The sequence below is a fragment of the Pan troglodytes genome, chromosome 5, assembly GCF_028858775.2.
Source record: "Pan troglodytes isolate AG18354 chromosome 5, NHGRI_mPanTro3-v2.0_pri, whole genome shotgun sequence".
Taxonomy (NCBI): Eukaryota; Metazoa; Chordata; class Mammalia; order Primates; family Hominidae; genus Pan; species Pan troglodytes.
The window spans coordinates 156,305,051-156,322,781 of record NC_072403.2 but is presented as its reverse complement, the minus strand read 5'-3'; the positions used below and the strand labels follow the sequence as shown (position 1 = coordinate 156,322,781).

The 17,731-nt window shown below is 36.8% G+C and overlaps 1 protein-coding gene across 7 annotated transcripts in view; it reads right to left on the bottom strand.

Moving 5' to 3' along the window:
• Positions 1–17,731, bottom strand: part of UTRN (utrophin) — a 568,196-nt gene that overhangs the window by 393,680 nt on the left and 156,785 nt on the right. For 6 of the 7 annotated variants that reach the window (XM_009452168.4, XM_001172875.8, XM_009452171.5 and 3 more), the window contains 8 exons: positions 16,795–16,896; positions 13,839–13,946; positions 13,376–13,555; positions 12,388–12,557; positions 9,661–9,784; positions 6,193–6,280; positions 442–683; positions 99–279 (listed from right to left, as the gene is read on the bottom strand). In XM_009452168.4, coding sequence (XP_009450443.2) covers positions 99–279; positions 442–683; positions 6,193–6,280; positions 9,661–9,784; positions 12,388–12,557; positions 13,376–13,555; positions 13,839–13,946; positions 16,795–16,896 — 1,195 coding nt within the window. The remainder of the gene's footprint in view (positions 1–98; positions 280–441; positions 684–6,192; positions 6,281–9,660; positions 9,785–12,387; positions 12,558–13,375; positions 13,556–13,838; positions 13,947–16,794; positions 16,897–17,731) is intronic. The other variant, XM_009452167.5, reaches the window with a different exon arrangement.

Genomic DNA, 17,731 nt, shown 5'->3' with positions numbered 1-17,731 from the left:
GGTGCAAAGCAAGCAAGTGTACTCAAGTTCTAAATGTTGGAAGTCATGTTTACATTAAGGCAAACTGAGACAGGAGATATTAAAATTGTTGGGTTTACCATTCTCTAGATGTTGTTGACGATCCTCTACAGCCTCTTGTACAGCTTGGTAGCGGCCCAGAAAGCTATCGAAGCCCCGCTGGACAAAATCTGGGGCAGAAGGCTGAGACATCAGGGCCGAGCAGCTTGCACGAGCCATTTCAATTTTGGGGTGAAGGCCAAGAAGATTTGTCAATTCCCGCTAAGGAAGAGAAAATACGGTCACACAACTCACTGAAGATGAACATCCTCACAGGAAGTTAATCAGGGCAGCATTAACTTAAAGTTCATGATACGAGAAGCCCTCCTTAACTCTGGAACTGCACATAGAATTCCTCCACTTTCCAGACCGTTGGCTCCTTACCTGACAGGAATCCTTCAAGCTTGGCAAGGACTGCCGGGAAGATTCAGAAATGGAAGTGTGTTTTACCCACTCCTCCTTTGTCTTGAGGACCTTTTCAAGCTCATCAAGCTGCTTGAAATAAGCATTTATATCTTCCTGTAGCTGAATCTTTCTTTCTGTATCTTCCAAATGTTGAGATACATTCTTCCATTCTGATGAAACCTTCTCCAGAACATTTTTTATTTCTTCAGTAGGAAGGCCTTCTATGCAGACATGAAAAACAAGCAAACAGTCTATATATTACAAAATGTGTCTTGAATTTATTCTGAACATTCTAACACTCAGAATAGTGAGGCAATGTCACACATAATGATCACTTTCTTAAGTCCCTTTTAATACAACAACAAAAATTTATAATGATGCACTTAAAAATAATGATGTTTATTTCAATTCCTTGAACAAAGAAGAAAGACATTTTAAAATAACGATTCAGGCACATCAGTAGAACTTCAGCCACTGCCTTTTCTAGATAATATATGTTTCCATCCATGCCATGCTTCTACTCTGCTAGTTTATCACCTGAACCAGTGAAATAAGATCAACTACCTTGATCTGTCTAGGCCCGACTTCAGAAAGAAGACCCTTTGTCCTAAGAAAAAAAGAAAGCTGGCTAGAAAAACTAGGAGGCAGCTCAGGTCTTGGTGACCAAAGCACAGTGTCATATAAATTAAAAAATGAATGGCGAGGATGCCTTATGCTGGGAAGCAACCTGGTGAGTGCAGGAATATTAAGCCAGCAGCCAGGCTCTAGAAGCATCAGCAAGCCCACTGGAGACCTTGCACATAAATAAGCAAATACCAAAAGACTGAGGCAGCAATAAGATGATCTACTTTAGAAACACATCAGGGAAAACAATGCCACCATTTTTATTACTGAAATCTTATCATTTTATTTGTCCGATATTTTTGAAAAGTAGAGAATGTTCCTAAAAATAATAAAGTCATATATAATAATAGGTTTTATCATAGTCCTTCCCTTAATCTAAAATACCTTCAAATCCTCTAAAATGACTATGAAACAGTATGGGAAATCTTCAAAGGAATCTTTCTATTCGGAGGAGAACATGCATACCAAAAGGATGGCTTCACATTTTTATTGAGTAGGAAAGCAATAAAACAATCCTGCTTTATAAACATATATGATCAAAATCCAGGATAATGAGAGCTTGAACTAAAAAACAAAGGCATAAAAACAAAAAGTCATGTATGATCCACAGACAATGCAACTTTGAAAATTTTTATAATACACTGTGTCTACTGAAAATCATAAATGAGGGCATATCATGCTGTCATTTGAATGTGTCACCTATGTCAATTGCAGAAGTTCACTGTTCACCACCATCTCTCAGGTAAGAGAATATGAGACATAAGCAAAGCATTCACACCACAAGCCATGCTGCATTATCCCTGTTAATGGGGAGAGCATACAAAACAAATCACCATTTTCCTAACAATATGAACAATGGAGATATGGGTCGTGCCCCTGCCCCGTCATTTCTATTCTAGGCAGGCAAAGGAATAGTAACACCAGCCACATCATCTTTATGTTGGACAATTCATACTAATCAAGGAAGAAAATTAAGTAGGTAAATAAAATTTCTGAGATGGAAAATTACCACTACTCATCTAGAAAACTGGAAAGAGGTGCTCACTTCAAGAACAAGGGCGGTTAAAACAACTTCAGTTATTTTTTCACTGACAATGTCTTACAAGCCATTCATTTTGCCTCTTTAAACCAATTTTAAACATCTGAATCTCCCTTTCTCTAATCCTGAGATATTGCTGGTTACAGTGATGCCCGGTAATGATTCAAACACAATTTACATCTTATAAAAGGAAAACTGCACATTGTCTTTAAAAATAGTTGTTTTATTTATTTATTTTTTTTTTTAAGCTGTAACTTTTTTATTATTTTTTTTATTATACTTTAAGTTTTAGGGTACATGTGCACATTGTGCAGGTTAGTTACATATGTATACATGTGCCATGCTGGTGCACTGCACCCACTAACTCATCATCTAGCATTAGGTATATCTCCCAACGCTATCCCTCCCCCCTGCCCCCACCCCACCACAGTCCCCAGAGTGTGATATTCCCCTTCCTGTGTCCATGTGATCTCATTGTTCAATTCCCACCTATGAGTGAGAATATGCGGTGTTTGGTTTTTTGTTCTTGCAATAGTTTACTGAGAATGATGATTTCCAATTTCATCCATGTCCCTACAAAGGACATGAACTCATCATTTTTTATGGCTGCATAGTATTCCATGGTGTATATGTGCCACATTTTCTTAATCCAGTCTATCATTGTTGGACATTTGGGTTGGTTCCAAGTCTTTGCTATTGTGAATAATGCCGCAATAAACATATGTGTGCATGTGTCTTTATAGCAGCATGATTTATAGTCATTTGGGTATATACCCAGTAATGGGATGGCTGGGTCAAATGGAAAAATAGTTGTTTTTCTCCCAGAGATCCAGAGTTTAAAATTTTCTATTTCTATAAAACACAGAGTTCTTAGAAGGTGACTAGTCAAAAGGCAAAATCAACAGAAGATCACTTTATTAATTGTCTAAAAGGGAGAACATAGAACACATTCCTGCCACTCAGTCTCACTTGACTTTACACTTCTCAGTCTATCACTATTGGAATCAAGGGAAATGTTTACAAAACATAGGACCTTCACCAAACTTCCTGGGCTTATATGCTTAGGCAACCACAATGGGCATTGATTCATAAAGCCACATTATCCAGATGCCCAACTACTCTACTGTATTTTACTAGATGAAGATCTCTAGGAACAAGATAAGCTAAACGAAGAAAACCAAGTATATCAGCTATGAAAGTCAAATGAAACACACTATTTTATTTATTATTTTTATTTTATTACTATTATTATTATTATTATTATTATTATTATTATTTTGAGACAGAGTCTTGCTCTGTCACCAGGCTGGAGTGTAGTGGTGCAATCTCAGCTCACTGCAACATCCGACTCCCTGGTTCAAGGGATTCTCCTGCCTTAACCTCCTGAGTAACTGAGATTACAGGCATGTGCCACCATGCCCAGCTAATTTTTGTATTTTTAGTAGAGACGAGGTTTCACCACGTTGCCCAGGATGGTGTTGATCTCCTGACCTCGTGATCCACCCACCTCAGCCTCCCAAAGTTCTGGGATTACAGGTGTGAGCCACTGCACCCGGCCTCACGCTATTTTATTTTCTAAAACTGTTTCTATGCTCTATGAGATACCTCAAAACTTACGTAAAATGCATTAGGCAGGAAAGACCTATCAGAATTGGCTATGGTGGGCTTTTTGATGGAACTGGTTTCAGAAAAACAGTGACGTGATTATTCAAACATGGATTTTACTGAAGAATTTGACATGCCTCCCTAACTGAACTGGAACACACAGACTTTATTCAGTTCAGCTCCCCCATTTCTCAGCTTCCCACTGTTGTCCTAAAAAAAAATTTTTAATAGATGCATCTTTAAAACAAAAAAGAATTAGGGTCCTCTAATGAATGCATTTCTAATTCCACCAATGCTTGAAAAAAAATGATAATACAAACTATAAAAGGTTTCCTATGAAATTGGGCAAGTATACATTAGGTGACAAAAGCCCCATGTCAACTATTCTCCAGTGTTGCCTTTGGCCTTTTGCAAGTAGCACTTTCATGTGAACTCAATGTCCAGAATGTGTCTATTTAGGACCCATTTACAGTAGAATTTTATGGACCAAAGCCTATAGTCAGCTAATAAACTAATAGTCACCTGATAAACTAACAGCTAAGAGTCAGCTAATAAACTCCCTCATTTTCCAGACACCAAGGCAAAGAAACAAGGGTTCCAAGACTTTCCCAAGGATAAGAACTAGAAAAGGACAGGAGAATCCAAGTTCCCCCATTCCCCCAATCACTGTTATTCTCACTATAACATCACCTCGCACCAACTTCTCATCTACATCAAGTCTCCCCCATCTTCATAATTCTGCCACACTGCTGAAAACCTGACAGAAATGGGAGTAAATTCAGCACACAGATTCAAGAAATTATCCCATATTCACATCAGATAAAGTCAAAGTCACCAGGTACAATGCTGAGGTAGAAGTAAAAAATCTATGCTTGTAAAGGAAATAAATTCAACATCCAGTGCATTATAATTATTGAATGAACCAGCATCTCAAGGGAAGTTATCATCTGTTTGTGTCTCTGGATCTCTTCAAGTAAATACTGGAAAGAGTAACCTCCAAGTGGGATGCCCACAGGCAGGACAACTAAGACAATCTGCTAGAATGGATTTTGAAAGAAAATATTAAATACTATTCTATTTAATTTATTTAAAGAAAGAAATTAACCTTTATTAATAATATATGGATTGATAATACATTTGCATAATTTCAAAATAAATGGACATACACTGTCCACATGGTATACATTCCATATTTTGTATGTGTACATATCTATATATGTTTGTGTGTGTATATATGTTTCTGTGTATTTGTGTGTGTGTGTGTGTATACACATATCTAGTATACATACTAAATAAATAAACATATTTGCTAAAGGCTGGAGGCAAAATAATCTAAGGTCAAAACAACATGAACAGTTGTTTTCTGGAGGGAGGAAGGTGACTAACCCAAAAGAGAAATTTCTGGAAAGATGGAAATTTTCTACAGTGATGTGTGTGTGTAGGTTACACAGGTGTATCTATTTGTCAAAACAGCACAGCTGAGTCATGTATTTCAATGTAAGTAAATTTTACTTCCAAGAAAACTGTAAAAATAGTAATAATTGAGAGGCTGAGGAACGAGTAAAGGTATAGATAATTCAAGAATGGCAGAATATTGTCAATTATTGAACTAGGTAACTGATACAAGGAAGTTCATTATAGTATTCTATTTGCTTTTATACAGTTATATTTTCCATAACAAAAAGTCAAACAATAAAAAATTAAATGCTACTGCTTTTAAGATTCTTGTCAAACTAATATTCCTAATTCTGTATAGGTATCTGTACAGGTGTCAAGGAGAGCTACAGCAGCCTTCCAAAGTGCTTACCATTATTAGACCAACGTACATGGAGTGCAAGAAATATCTTTCAACATTTCTCTAGAACAAAGAGAGATTCACATGCAAAACTGCACACCAAGAATATTAATCTTTAGCTTATTCTGAGTCACTGGGAGCTACAGCAAAAAAAAAAAAAAAGGCTTGGGAGCATTTAAAAATTTCATATATAAGTAACACCTTATCAAACTTAACTTTAAAAATACTGTAGTAAATAAATATAATGCATTAAAAGTTATCAAAAATCAAATACCCTTAATGAATTTAACGTAACTTTGTTTCCCAAATGTTGCCAAGTAAAGTTTTCTTTTGCTACCACCCTGCAAACAAATTCCCAATATATAAACCCAAAGGATACAGTTTTAAAATATACTATGCTAGTGGGTTTTAACTGTTCTGCTAATCAGGGTATGCAGCCCCGACCCCATATAAAATCAGAACAACTTTGCTTTATCTGTTTTTTTACAATCAGCTTCAGAATAAAATTTCATTTTTAAAGATTCTGCTGCCTAAAAACATTTTTGAAAACCATTTATCTAGCCAAAAGAGGATTCGAGTATTAAAGCAAAATATTTAATAGGGCAAACTGTAATATTATTCGATGCCACCATCTGAAAAATATGGGGGAAAAAATCAAGGATCTTACCTTTTCCCATTTGCTCCACAAGGATTTGTCCAGTTTGGTTTAATTCATCTGCTCTGGGGATTCTTTCTCTCTGTTCTTTTTCTAATGCCTGCAAATGAAGTCCGAACATAAGAATATTGCAAACTTTCTTCTCAATATAATGTTGCTGTTTTAAATGTTTAAGTTGAATGTCCCTCCTACATTCTTTTTAAATCTGAAAAGGTAAATTCAAACGTAATCATAGCAACTAAAAAGCATTGGTTTCTTTTATAAGAAAAAAAATGCACCTGATAATTATAAGCTCCTATTAGAAGGAAATAATTAAAATTATGTTTTAGATCCAGGATACCTATTCACATACATACCCTGAGTGCGCCATGCCATAAAAATAATGGTTTGAGTCAAAAGAATTGAATGTGTTATGACAGAAGTTGTTGAACAAAAATTAACTAACAAGAAAAAAGGATAGGCTGGGCATGGTGGCTCACACCTGTAATCCCAACACTTTGGAAGGCTCAGGGGGGTGGATCACTAGAGGTCAAGAGTTTGAGACCAGTCTGGCCAATATGGTGAAACCCCATCTCTACTAAAAATACAAAAATTAGCCAAGCGTGGTGGCGTGTGCCTATAATCCCAGCTGCTCAGGAGGCTTAGGCATGAGAATTGCTTGAACCCGGGAGGCAGAGGTTGCAGGGAGCCGAGATCGCACCACTGCACTCCAGCCTGGGCAACAGAGCAAAACTCCCATCTCAAAAGAAAGAAAAGAGGAAAAATGGATAGAAATATTTTGAGGCTCAGTATTATTTGTTTGGGTTATACTAAGTCTAGGGTTCAATGCAAACTTCAAGCACAATCATATTTCATACATAATTTTTAAATAATGAAAATAGTAAATATGCTTTAGAACCCAAACCAAAGCATTTTGTTCTTTTTTTTTTTTTCTTTGAGGCAGGTTGTCACTCTGTCACCCAGGCTGGGGTGCAGTGGCACAATCATGGCTCACTGCAGCCTCAACCTCCTGGGCTCAAGGGATCCTCCCATCTCAGCCTCCCGAGTAGTTGGAGTTACAAGCGCAAGCTCACGCCCCACAAATTGGTTTTTTTTTTTTTTTTTACTTTTTGTAGACACGGGGGTCTCCCTATGGTGCCCAGGCTGGTCTCAAACTCCTGGGCTCAAGCAATCCTCCTGCCTTGTGCTGGAATTATAAGCGTGAGCCATGGCAAGCCCAACCCGCATTTTGTTCTTTATGTTGAAGAATGGCTCTTAATTTCATTATTTTTTTATCTCTATAGTTTGATACTCCCAAGACAAAATTCTTTCCAGAACTAGTAAGAATGAAGCAAGTAAAATCATGTATACACACAAAAACACAAGTATATGTGCACACAACTCGGTATTTGAGTTTTCTCTCATTCCTCCATCCCCAACTGATATTTATATATTAACTATTCAAATAGTATCCATCATAACACAATCAAAACTTCTGAGCAACCCACATTACTTCAACCAGATAATCCAGAGAAGAATCCCAATTCTAAATTGTTTACATGTAAGTGCTCTCAAATAAATTCAGCTATCCTACTTTGATTTTCACAAAGTTTACTGTGACTAGGTAGAACAACCTTCTTATAGTCAAAGATCAAGGAATATTAGCAAGAGATTCTAAGAAACACAATTTATTTTGTCTAACTAAGGATCAATGTAAAAGTCACCATCGAACTGGAGAAAAAGGCAATTATCTACTTTTTACAAGTTGATTTTTTGCTACCTCTTAAGATGGCAGGAGACTAGACTATAGATTCTCCACCCAGGTAATTCATCTGTTGGAACGAGATACTCCTTATTATTAAAATAATAATAATAATAATAATAATAAGTTAATATTTCCTCAGTTTGCAAGAAAAATAAGGGATTAGAGTAATGCTGACGTTTTCTTTGTTTTATATATTTTTTTCAAAATCTTTGGCATCTATTACTACTTGTCTGAAACAAAATAAATGAACTTCTAGATAAATATTAAATGAAACATAAAAGAACGCCAATCACGCCTTGCATACTTTATCCCCCCAAATATAGTAACATTTTCTGCCAGTAAAATTGTTCCTGGGTCACAGGATAGACTTCAACTTATCAATATTTTGTGGGACTTGTTCCATGAAGATCACTGTTACTACTAAATTTTCTGCCACCTGAATGTCTTTGAGAATTGAGTGGTCAGTGATCATTAAAATAATCTATCCATCTTTCAGAACTGTGAGAAGCATATGAAATGATGTAACACAGGCCCCACTTCTGGCTTTCCCAACTCTCTGTGCAGAGAAGGCTCTGATAAAGGTGCTCCCAGCTAAACCAACTTCCCCATTCCCCCTGCCCACCCACAATCATCACACTCCACTTCCATGAGCCACAAGAGCTTTACCAAGTGCTGAAAAAAAAGGTGCAATGGAAAATTATCTTCAATTTCTAAGCCCTCACAGGCATACATATAAACAAACAACAGCATAAATGCAAGAAGGGCTTTCATGGAGATATGGCCAAAGCCACATGAAGTCAAAAGATTAATCACTGAACTCTTTCTAGTGAGGCTAAGGGAAGCCTCCTGGAGTGGGGACATATCAACCACACAGAAAGGTGGGCTTAATGGAGGGTCACTGTGGACAAAGAAAACAGCTCCCTGTGCTTGGTGTGCCCTAAGCCCTCTTGCAAGTTCGAGCTCAGACCACCTCACCCTCTGGATTTTGCGATTGTAGGGAAGACACCAACAATCCCAGCCTCATCTCAATTCCCATTTCACCCACCACTTTCCAACTTAAACCTTAGATATTTATGCACATCTTGTTTTTAAAATACCCTCCAAACTCTTTAAAATAAAACTCCACTGCTGATACAAAAACCATTGCAGACTTACACCAGGTGCCCAAATAGTTAATGCAGTAATGTGTAGGAGACAGACGTATGAGCACCAAGGACAAAAAATATCTGCAAGCTCCCATCACATTCTTCAGAAACACACATAAGCATGGAAAGCTGCAGGGCTAAGATCCCACACCTTTTCATTGTATTTATTTTTTAAAACTCTAAAGAAAATATATTGAAGACACTTTGTGATTTAAAATAGTTTGTTGTATTCCGAAGGCAAAACATCTTCAGCATAATGTTAATATAGAGTCATAAATTATTAGATACCAGATTAAGGGTGATCTAAACTAACTAAAAAGTAGTACCACTAACTGGATCACCATAAGAAGTATTCCTCACTGTACATCTCAGTGACTGACAAAGATGAAAAAAAAACCGTCCTCCAAATAGGGATCTGATGACAGCTAGCATGAATGGATTCAAAATTCACTACAATGTACTAAAAGCTACCTTCTGCCTACATTTATTTTACAGGAGGCTTTTGAATTCCATAATGTCTTTATGCCAGCAGAAAATCCAGCATGATGAACTATTTTATGCACTAGGATATATGTGGTTTATGTTTTTTACCTTCAACTTCTTTTTCATTTCAGAAGTGTCTTGCATCTTCATATACTCTTTTATCTCTGTGGTCTGAATGGCAGTTTTCGATTTCAAAATCCAGTTCAACAGCTCTGCACTTATAGCATCAAACCTGTTTCAAGATTCAGAGGTGATCATTTGTCATGTTTCCTTCTACTGTTTTACTTGACTCCAGAAAGAGCAACTCAAATGCTCATCAGGAATATGTCTATCACTCCCCCCAAAATAGCAACCCAGAAATAGGGTAACCATGCAAAATGAGATCATATATTTACAATTAAAAGTATGAAAAGAGTAATAATATTATAGGGTTAATAAATAATTGAAGAAAATAATTAAATAATTTGTTGTTGTTGTTGTCGTTGTTTCGAGATGGAGTCTCGCCCTGTCGCCCAGGCTTGAGTGCAATGGCACGATCTCGGCTCACTGCAACCTCCGCCTCCAGGTTCAAAGGATTCTCCTGCCTCAGCCTCCCGAGTAGCTAGGATTATAGGTACCCACCACCACACCCAGCTAATTTTTGTTATTTTTAGTAGAGACAGAGTTTCACCATGTTGGCCAGGCTGACCTTGTGATCTGCCCGCCTTGGCCTCCCAAAGTGCTGTGATTACAGTCATGACCCACCATGCTTGGCCTTAAAGAAAAATTTTTAAAACTTTACATACTAAAACAATTTTCACCTTTATAAGGAATCACTTGTATTTTTATAAATGCTTATAGATAATAAAAACCAGAGTTGGTTAGATAATCAGCAAAGAACAAGTACAGACATTACTAAAGTTAACATCTTCTTTTGTTCAATATGTAATGATTGAGCCTTACTAAATGTCAGGCATTGGGCTGGGCTCTTGATATGAAAGTGAACCAGATACAAATCTCAGCTCCCAAGGAGCTTCTAGTCTAGTAAGCAATGGAAAGTAACAGGCAATAACAAAAGAATTTGCTAGGTGCTAATTCCAGGAATTCACAGGAGTGGCTTCTAATCCAATTGGGGCATGGATGGCTTCCTAGAGGAGAACAACAGCATTACACTGAGGAGTTTCCCTTGCCAAGGGAAAGCAAAGAAAGGGAAGATCACATTTTGCAAACTGCAAGTATTAGTTAGGCGTGTCTGGAATAATGAGTACTGAACTCACAAGGGAGGGACAATTGATGACGTGGCCAAGAATCACATGGACCAGCTACAGGAAGGCCCTGCAGGACATATTAAGGAGTTTGGACTTAACCCAAAGGCAGTTGAGAGCCAAGGGAGAGTTCTATGCATGGAACTGACATGATTCTATTTATCCTTTAGTGTTCACCGAGAAGGCATTAGAGAGAGACAAGAGTCGAGAACAGGCTGTGAAAGCAACGGGAGTCACAACTAAGATAGTAACAGTGGGAAGGAAGACGAAAGGACAGGTTTGAGAGGTGTTGAGAAGGTTGGTCAAAACCACAGCAAGGAGGAACAAGAGGAGCCACAATCACTGATTGCTGGCCTTCTACCTGGCCCCTTTCTAAGTGTTTTATGTCTATTATTAACTCAAGGAATCCTCACCAGCACCCTAAGAAGTATACACTATTATTATCCCCTTTAGAGATGAAGGTACTGCGCTCACAGAGGTTTTCAGTAACTGTCCCATGTCACAAAGCTAACAAAGGGTGAGGCTGGGATTCAAACCAAGACTGTCTTCTTAACTAGTACCCTCCCCACAGAGCTTCTCGATACATTAAGCAGTGGCACAAGTCGTTACTGCTGATTCTTGTGAGAAACTTTGCTTAAAGTGTTTCTGGTGAACTATGAATATTTTATCTTTTCATCAAGGTAGATTTTCCCTGTAAAATGTGAGGGATTTTGTGATGCTCTAGATAAATATCTGGGGTCAAGGTATTGCTCAAACAGGGATATGTTCCTCCTGTCATCTTAACAGCAGCTTTCTATTTAATATTTCAGAGAAGAGACGGCCATCTAAAAATCGCACGTTTCCAATGAGCTTGGAGACTCAGTCAGCATCTGCTCTCAATACGGGCAAGAGTGATGCAATGATCGCAGGTCACAGGAACAGGTATCTACATTCTAGGAAATGACTGTCCCACTGTACCTCAAGCTGGCAAAAACCACCACCACAGCAGCACCAGGGGAAGAGAAGTGGAAATGAGCTGCCATTTTTTAAGCATATATTTTAAACTAGGCACTGCATTAAGCAGTCATTTAAGGCCCTCGATTATTGGGGTAGTCCATTTTAAGGCAAACCAATAGTGGTTTCTAGAGCAGACAGAAGATATAAAAGGGTCTGGAAACCATGTTAATAGGAATGGTTAAGGATCCCCTGCACTTTCTGACAATAAAAACTGGGGAAGCTATATTCAAAGACTGAGGAGGTCACTGTCGAGTTGTGACAGTGAAAGAAAGAATAAAAAGACAGTCATGGACAATCATATCCTTCCAAGGAGAATAACGGGAAAGGAAGAAAGAAACGTTCGATCACAAAGTTCTCCCAATTGAACACAGGATAAATAAAATCATCCAAGAAAATTTAGATGCTTAGCTAGTGCCAAGTAGAATATTCAGAAGACAGGGGCAGTGAGTGGTTCAGTAGTTGACTTTTCATAATAATAATAATAATTACTATGTCTAGATTTGCCTATGATTAATGATTAGTACAAAATAGGCACCAAGTAGAAAATATAGTATGTGCAATATTGGATTTGAACAATTTCTCTATCTCTTCTCACTTTTTCTTAGCTTCAATATCCACATGGATCTGTCTCTTCTTTGGGGGAGGAGGAGGAGGCAGTTCCTGCTTAGATTTTTTTGTAATTGCTTGTTCTCTTACACGAACAGTCTCCAAAAGGTCCTTCTGAGGAATCTGAGACATCCCCAGCTTTGCTACAGCCTGAGTCACCTGAAATAAAAGCCATCCAAAATTTCAATTTTTGTAACAGCTTCATTGAGATATAATTCACAGGCTATAAAATTATTTCTTTGAAATATACAATTTAATGGTTATTAGCACATTTATACAGGTGTATAATCATCCTCACAGTCTGTCTCCAGAACATTTTATCACCCCAAAAAGAAATCCCATAGCCATAAACCAACACTCCCCATTCCCCACTCCCACCAGCGGCAACCACACATTTACTTTCTATCTCTGTGGATTTTCCCCTTGTGGACATTTCCTATGAATGGAATCATAGCATATATAATCTTGCGATTGGCTTCTTATACTTAGCATAGTGTTTTCAAGGTTCATCTATGTTGTAGCATGTGTCAATACTTCGTTCTTTTGTATTATCAGATAATATTGTATGCATATACCACATTTTGTTTATCCATTCATCTGTGTATGGATATTTGAGTTGTTCCACTTTTTGGCTATTATAAATAATGCTGCTAAGAATATCTGTCTACAAACCAATGTTTTATGTTTGACTAATTCATTAAAATATTTTTAAGATTAATAAGATTACTTAAGATTTAAGATGTTAAGATTATTTATTGGCTAAGTATAATCAGTTACTATGAATTAAATTATAGGATATTAAGAGAATCTATTAAAACTTACTTTAGAAAACTGAAGGCGATTTTCACATGTCAATTTTTCATCAGATGTAAGGAAACAACTTTTTAGTTTATTTCATACAAATTAAAACTAACCTGAACATTTAAATTTTAAATGTTTACTTCATGGCACAACATACGATCCAAATCAAAAAGTACCTGGTTGGAGGAATCTTCTAGTCTCTGAACCAAAGAATCCCATCTTTGAGTCAGTTCCTCTGAGTCACTGTTGATCTTCTTAGATGCCTTGGAATTATCAAGTAATTGTCCCACATCCTGGCCAATCTCACTCAGCTGATCCAATGTTTGACGCTTCATTTCCATGTCTTCCTTCAAAATCTAGTATTTCAGATATTTATTAGATGACTCTTTTTAACAGGACTTTATCTTTCTGTTCCCCAGCCAAAAATTTTAAACATGTATCTTTTATAGTAAAATGTACATGCTTTGCAGTTCACTATGCTAAAAGGTAAGACTCGTGGTTCCAGATTGTTACAGGGCAGCAGTCTAATGCTAGGTAATGAGCTGTAATCTGCATTCACTAAATTGTACTAACCATTAGCTATAAAACATTAAGATATCATAGGCTTACAACACAGATGCTGACAACCCCATCACTTACAGCCAGACGTCGAACACTGACACTTAGTTCCTTTTGGTCTTTGAAGTTGCTTGTCTGGACTTTATTTAAAGCCTCTTCTTTTTCGGTTAACCAAGCTTTCAACAAGCACTACAAGTAATAACAAAAGTTGAACTTTATCTGCAAAATCATTTGGTAATTCAATTAAATCATGCATCCAAATTTCTAACTTTTATTTTATTAGAGGCTTCACCCTTACATGGGGATAAGAAGGCCTTCAAACACCTAAGTCTGAGGCACAAATGACCCAGAAAGATACCTTTCTTTAAAATATTATCCTTCTCAGATTTGTAACAGAACAATCAGACATTAGCCTCATACCTAGGGAACTAAACCTAATTCTCAAGGAGATAGGTGGAGGGAAAAGGGAAAATCCAACTATGCAAGTCTCCAAAGGAATTACATTACAACTTCCTAGAGGCAGAAGTAAGCTCGGAGATTGTCTTGTCCCAGCCCCTCATTTTAGAAAGGAAGGAAAGAGAAGTCAAGTTACATGTCCCAGATCACTTGGATAGTTAATGGCAGAGCTGGGTCCAGGGTCCACACCCCAAAACCAGTGTTTTCCATGGCATCATGTAGGAAATCCACACTAGCATTCAAGGTTCAACAGCAATTATGATTAAAGGAGGGAGTCTGAAGAGCACCCAAAGCCCATATAAAGATTTTTCAACTTCATTGGACAACAATGCGTGTTTTCTAAGCAGAGGATATTCAGTCATGTAGAGAGATAATCCTGAAGAAGGGATGGAAAACAACCGTAGCTACATTGTGATAATTTTTCCCAAAATGTAGCATTTAGGGTGGAAACCCTTTTCTATTTAGTAGGGAGGAAAAAAACTTGGTTCTGTATTTGCAACGGAATCAATTCTTTCTCAGCAATTTTATTTATGAATTAAATATTTAACAACTATTCCTTGCCTCTATATTTCACCCCCCAATGGATACTGTCCTCAGTCTAGTGAGGCTGGTAAGATATGCACATAAATAATGATGCCATAAGACAGAACATGTAGATAGTACACACACACACACAAAAGGTATAGTTAAAATGTCAGATCATTATAGAACACGATGAAAGGTCAGTTTAAAACCTAAAGTGGTACAAGTGACTGAAATACTAGCACTCTATTTTTAAACTGTTTTTTATCATCAAATTAAAATTATTTCCAAATTTGCAACTACTTTACTGGATAGAAGAGTAACACAATGGTTTTCTCTAGCAATCGATGTCTTCTACTGCAATTATTACTATTACTATTATTTTTATTTTTTGAGACAGAGTCTCACTCTGTCACCCAGACTGGAGTGCAGTGGTGCCATCTCGGATCACTGCAACCTCTGCTTCCTGGGTTCAATCAATTCTCCTGCCTCCATAGCCTCCTGAGTGGCTGGGATTACAGGTGCCCACTACAGGCCTGGCTAATTTTTTGTATTTTTAGTAGAGACAGGTTTCACCATGTTGGTCTGACCTCAAGTGATCTGCCCGCCTCGGCCTCCCAAAGTGCTGGGATTACAAGCGTGATCCACCGCGCCCGGCCTTTCTACTGTCATTATTGAAGTAAAATTTTAAGTATTCTGAGACTTTTTGGCCTAAATACAAGGTTCACAATAAACACAAATATTTATAAAGTGAAATGTAAATATTTGTAACATGAAATGTAAACATTTCATAAATCAGAATCAGGTCCCTTTTGTGATTCCTAATAAGAAAAATCTGACCACAGATTGCGGGGGGGGGGGGAGGGGGGGAGTAGTCATTAACAATTTATATTTGGACAAATTCTGCAACTATCTGCCACCATATTTAGTAAGCCACAAAACATCACACACTTGAGTTTTTTCCCCTGAAGAGAATATAGTTGCTTCTTATAGATGGAAATGAAATAAATGCATTTAAAAGAATCAAAATGGACACTGAGAGATGTGGGAATAGAGTATTTGCTTTTTTTTTTTTTTTTTTTTTTTTTTGAGAGGGAGTCTCGCTCTTGTCTCCCAGGCTGGAGTGCAGTGGCACAGTCTCGGCTCACTGCAACCTCCGCCTCCTGGGTTCCAGCGATTCTCCTGCCTCAGCCTCCTGAGTAGCTGGGATTACAAGCACCCACCGCCACACCTGGCTTATTTTCATATTTTTAGTGGAGACGGGGTTTCACTATGTTGGCCGGGCTAGTCTTGAACTCCTGACTTCAAGTGATCCACCTGCCTCAGCCTCCCAAAGTGCTGGGATTACAGGCGTGAGCCACCCTGCCCGGCCAGTATCTACTTATTTTTTTAAACCACAACTGTTTGGCATTTGGGGAGAAAAGTTTTGTTTATTTGTATTTTGTTTCAATGGTTGCTTTTCTGGAAAGACAGAGAACGGGCAAAGAGCCACCAGTCCTATTGAAAAATTAAGGTGGCAGCTTTGTACAACAGATTCATTTGCTGTGATAACACTTAGTGGAAAAAATATGCAATTAATCCAGTGTTAAATCAAAGGTGTGACTAAATAATATTTTCTCATTAATTTCAATACTTGTTAAAAATCAAGAAAAAATCTAGGGAATTAAAGTTCACAGTGTGTTGAGTGGATTCATTACTCATTATTTACTGAGCACAAATTATATGCTAGGCATTGTGTTGATACAAATTCAAATACATCACCCAACACAAATCCACTAATAACTATGATGTCAAACAAATCATGAAAATAGCATATCTTCTAAGTACTAACATTCCAAGTAATGAAAACAGGTCAAATTAATGGAGCCAAATGACACAACCTCTGTGAATAAGCTTCATAATCAGTTATAAACTGGATAGAAATTTGATCTTTAAAATAATTATTTATATATTTTCCTTTCAAGGAAAAGTAAACAAGGCAACTTTATTCTAACGTCACAATAAAAGATGGGTTACTTTTCACCATTTATTTTGCCCCTTATGGAAAACAGTTTCATACCTGTTCTTCCAATAATTCCTGCCACAATATATTGATTTCTTGTAACCTATTCCAGCGTTCTTCAGTCCAACGGCATACTGCTGTCCAGCGCTCACCAAGTTTCTAGAAAAAGGAGAAACCATCCTTTGTCAACACAGCCTTAAGAGAGAGTTATCACAATCCTTGAAGAAATTCATGATTTCCATTGTTCTTTATTATAGAATAACAACTTATAAAAAGTATTTTTATAAAAATTGCTTTAAAATAACACAGACTAGGCCTAGAAATGTATGAATCAGAAAAACTAATTTCCATAGAATTGAACAAATGATTTCACATAGCTAGAAACTAACAATAGAACTGTATCCTCTGAATCTTTGACTCCAAACCTGCTCTTTCTATTTCATTGTGGTTTTTATGAGAATATGACATTTTTACATATTATTAAAAAATAAAACAAACATATCTACTTTTTGTGCTTCAAATTTTTCAAATTTTTAGCTAAAAAAACCAGCATGTCTGTTATATTCCTTAACTCTCTTTTACATGCCAATAAAATTTTCATCTGTGGTACCAAAATTATGAAAAATGTTTAACTTATAAAACCTGTTTTGAATAAGAGAATTTTTATGAGACAATAAAAAAATCAAATGATTTGTTCTGTTTACATTATGTGATCCATAAAAAAATTCCCCATAAGTTACATAAATTAGCAATAGAATCTTACTAGTATCAGCAATACTAAATAAATTTTATTAATTATAAAAAATCACTCTTCATGATTATTTTCTCCCAAAATCATTTTATTACAATTTTATAAATAATGATTAACAAATGTTAAAATTTATTTTTGTACTATATACATGTGAACAAGAATTATTTAATTCATATTATACTATTTTGATACTTAATATGAGAATAAGCTTTTCATAGTACAAAGGGGGAGAAAACTTAAGAG